At 33.7% G+C, this 3,502-nt stretch overlaps 1 protein-coding gene across 1 annotated transcript; it reads left to right on the top strand.

Annotated features, from left to right (window-relative positions):
• Nucleotides 1-1,401: 1,401 nt before the first annotated feature.
• LOC103666052 (olfactory receptor 5W2-like) lies at nt 1,402-2,398 on the top strand. The gene has a single exon (XM_008694084.2). It carries the CDS (start codon nt 1,405-1,407, stop codon nt 2,335-2,337), a length of 933 nt encoding a protein of 310 aa, XP_008692306.1. The 5' UTR covers nt 1,402-1,404; the 3' UTR covers nt 2,338-2,398.
• Nucleotides 2,399-3,502: the final 1,104 nt, after the last annotated feature.

Here is a 3,502-nt window from a genome sequence, read left to right as displayed (position 1 = left end):
CTGTTCCTGAGCCAGAAATAAGAATGGAAAGATGCTAATTTCAGGTAAGTTTCTAAACAACTAAATCTAAAAAAAATATAGGATGGAAAACACCTTACTTTTTTTTTTTTGAAAAATGAGGAATCAAGTATTAAGGAATTTATAAATGAATAATTTTATACCTGCTTAACTAAGTTAAATAAATTCTGCAACCTATCATCCAAATAATCATATTTCTTTATTAGACCTGTGTGAATTTGACTTCATTTGTCATTTGTATAAGAATAGTAAAGACTTTACTTATTTATATTTTAACCAAGGTCAATGGGTACACCAGCACTTTTTATCACTGTGCAGGTGATATTGTATATGCAAACTTAAGATTTGCTCTAGTTTTATAAAAAAATAAAAGATAAAAGATAACTTGTTACAAATAAATCCAAGTCCGTATAGACCACATATCATAGTATTTAAGTCTAAAAAAATAAAAATGAGACCACCACCCACGTTACAATTTTCTAATATCAACAGACACATATGTACAGAATGTGTAGGTAAACACAAGACAGGAGACTATATATCTGAAAAACATTTACTTTTCTTCTTCCTTCTTTTTATTTTAGTGGAAAAGACAACTTAAAACTCAAAGATATGCAAATTTATACAGGATAGTCTGTTGTTTCCTCTTCTATAATTTTATCGCCTCTCTTTGTCTTTCAAGTGATTTGTCCTATAGCAAAGGTCAGTCATACAAATGGATTCTAAATGCTGTGGCAAATACGTGAAAATGAGTGATAGAATAGTCATATAAAACATGTTTATATTTCAGTAAACATTGAAGTCAGCATACACCAAACACTATACCATAATAATTTTCATGGTTTTTTTCTTTTCTTTTTTTTCTTTTCTCTTCTTTTTTTTTTCTTTCTTTCTTCCATCCTCTTTCTTTCTTTCTTTCTTTCTTTCTTTCTTTCTTTCTTTCTTTCTTTCTTTCTTCCTTTCTTTCGTTTCTTTCTTTTTTGTTTTCTCTAACACATACTGTCCAGTTATCTTCTGGCGTTTTCTCAACAACTTTGTAGTTTCCTTTATATTATTTTGGATATAGAGTGAACATTCAGTTTATTCAGTTTAGTGTTTGACACTGGACAACAGAAGCCAAGACAAGTAATATATCTCAGGAATGACATATGGAGTTAAAATCCACAGTTATCAACTTTCTATACAAAACATTTTTTAGTTACTTTCATGACACAACAATGTTTCTTTAAAAGTGACACTCATTGGGCTCTTTCCTGAGAGTAAGGAAGATAATACGAAATCATGCTTTGTCTTACAGATAGGGTTTTGGGTATCCAGTAAATTCAAATCCTGATCTATCACTTGCTTGATCATTTTTGAAACAGTTTAGAACAAGCACAAAGAAGAATGGACAAAGGAAATTGTTCCACCTTGACGGGATTCATTTTCTTGGGAATTACCAATAACTCTGGGATGAAAGTGACTCTATTTACCACCATTCTGGTTATTTACCTCATTAATCTCCTGGCAAATCTTGGAATGATTATTCTAATTAGAATGGATTCCCAACTTCACACACCAATGTACTTCTTCCTCAGCCATCTCTCCTTCTGTGACCTCTGTTATTCCACAGCAATTGGGCCCAAGATGCTGGTGGACCTATTTGCCAAAAACAAATCAATTCCCATTGTGGGCTGTGCTCTTCAATTCTTAATCTTCTGTACTTTTGCAGATTCTGAGTGTCTGCTGCTGGCAGTGATGGCCTTTGATCGGTACAAGGCCATTAGTAACCCCTTGCTCTACACAGCCAACATGTCCACCAGAGTGTGCTCCCTGCTCGTGGCTGGAGTTTACTTGGTGGGAATGGCAGATGCTTTGATACACACAACTTTAACATTCCGGTTATGTTTCTGTGGCTCGAATGAGATTAATCATTTCTTCTGTGATGTGCCTCCTCTCCTATTGCTCTCTTGCTCAGATACACAGGTCAATGAGTTAGCGATATTCACCATTTTTGGATTCATTGAACTGAGTACCATTTCAGGAGTCCTTATCTCTTATTGTTATATAATCCTATCAGTCTTGAAAATCCACTCTGCTGAGGGGAGGTTCAGAGCTTTCTCCACCTGCACCTCCCACTTAACTGCTGTTGCAATTTTCCAGGGAACCATGCTCTTCATGTATTTCCGGCCGAGTTCTTCCTACTCCCTAGATCAAGACAAAATTACTTCATTGTTTTACACCCTTGTGATTCCCATGTTAAACCCACTGATTTATAGCCTACGGAACAAGGATGTGAAAGGGGCCCTAGAAAAATTGAAAAATAAAATATGGCTTTAAGTATTTATATTCTGCATGTATACAGACACTCACACACATATAGAGATTGTTGTTTTCATAGAATTACATAGTATGATCTGTGAAAAACATAATTTCCTCAAATACTTAAATAACTATCTGTACTAAAATTCAACCATAAGTAAATGCTGCAGTTCCTCAACCCTGTTATGCTTCACTATGGTCTTCAATTTATTTATGAAACTACTTCTTTGTGCAAAACATCCTGACCCTTCTAATTTTGCTATATATTGACTTGTTTATTTTTCATTTAAGCATTATTACAAGTATCCTTGGATTTATTATTGAGTACTCACTAAGTACTTTTTTTACATTTAGGTGCATTGCATTTCATATAAATTCAGTGGTTTCCAAACTAATGAGTCCTATAATGTAGAGGAATAAACAAACATTAATTAGCTAAGCACTCAAATAGTTCATAATAAGTCTTAAAACGTTCATGAAATAAAAACTCAGGGTTAACAATCTAAAAAAGTGAAAAAAAATCAAGAAGAAATAAAAAATCTAGAAAAAAATGTCAAAAACTAGTGTGCAAAGAAAGGCTTATCTGGATGATGATATTCAGTCTCAGATCTAAAAAAAAAAAAATGCAAGTTGGGGAAAGTAAAAAATTCTAGGCAGAGGGTCTGACAGTTGCAGAGGTCTTGAGATGAACATTCTATACCTTAGGAATTAAGAAAGTCCAACATGTATAGGTCATAAAGAGCAATGTAAAGTGCCTTGGTCAATTACATCATTGTGCCAAAATTATGAAGAATTCCTGCATCACTTCCTCAAGGAAGGTTTCCTTCCCATCTTTCCCCCTTCTCGGCTCTGGTTAAACGTCCCTTTTTATATTCACAGACAACCATCTCCTTTAAGTATTGTTTTTATATTCCTTAGTTTATTAAATCACAGCCTCCAAAATAGGACAGTGAGCCTTCTTTGTTCCAGGATTGAGCATCTCATCCCTGTTATCCAAAGTACCTGCATGGTGCCAAAGACAAGAAACGGCAAAACAAACATATACCAAACGAAATACTAGGTAACATTTTTAAGAGCTTATTAGATATCAATAACATAATTAACTAAGGGTGTGGTATGTGGCTTGAATATATATATTTTATAACTCTTCAGAAAGTACATAAAATGGTTGTGGATATTAAAG

Source organism: Ursus maritimus, unplaced genomic scaffold (assembly GCF_017311325.1).
Source record: "Ursus maritimus isolate PB19 unplaced genomic scaffold, ASM1731132v1 scaffold_23, whole genome shotgun sequence".
In the NCBI taxonomy this organism is placed as follows: domain Eukaryota; kingdom Metazoa; phylum Chordata; class Mammalia; order Carnivora; family Ursidae; genus Ursus; species Ursus maritimus.
Note: the sequence above shows the minus strand (reverse complement) of the source record. Positions and strands in the feature narration are given on the sequence as shown.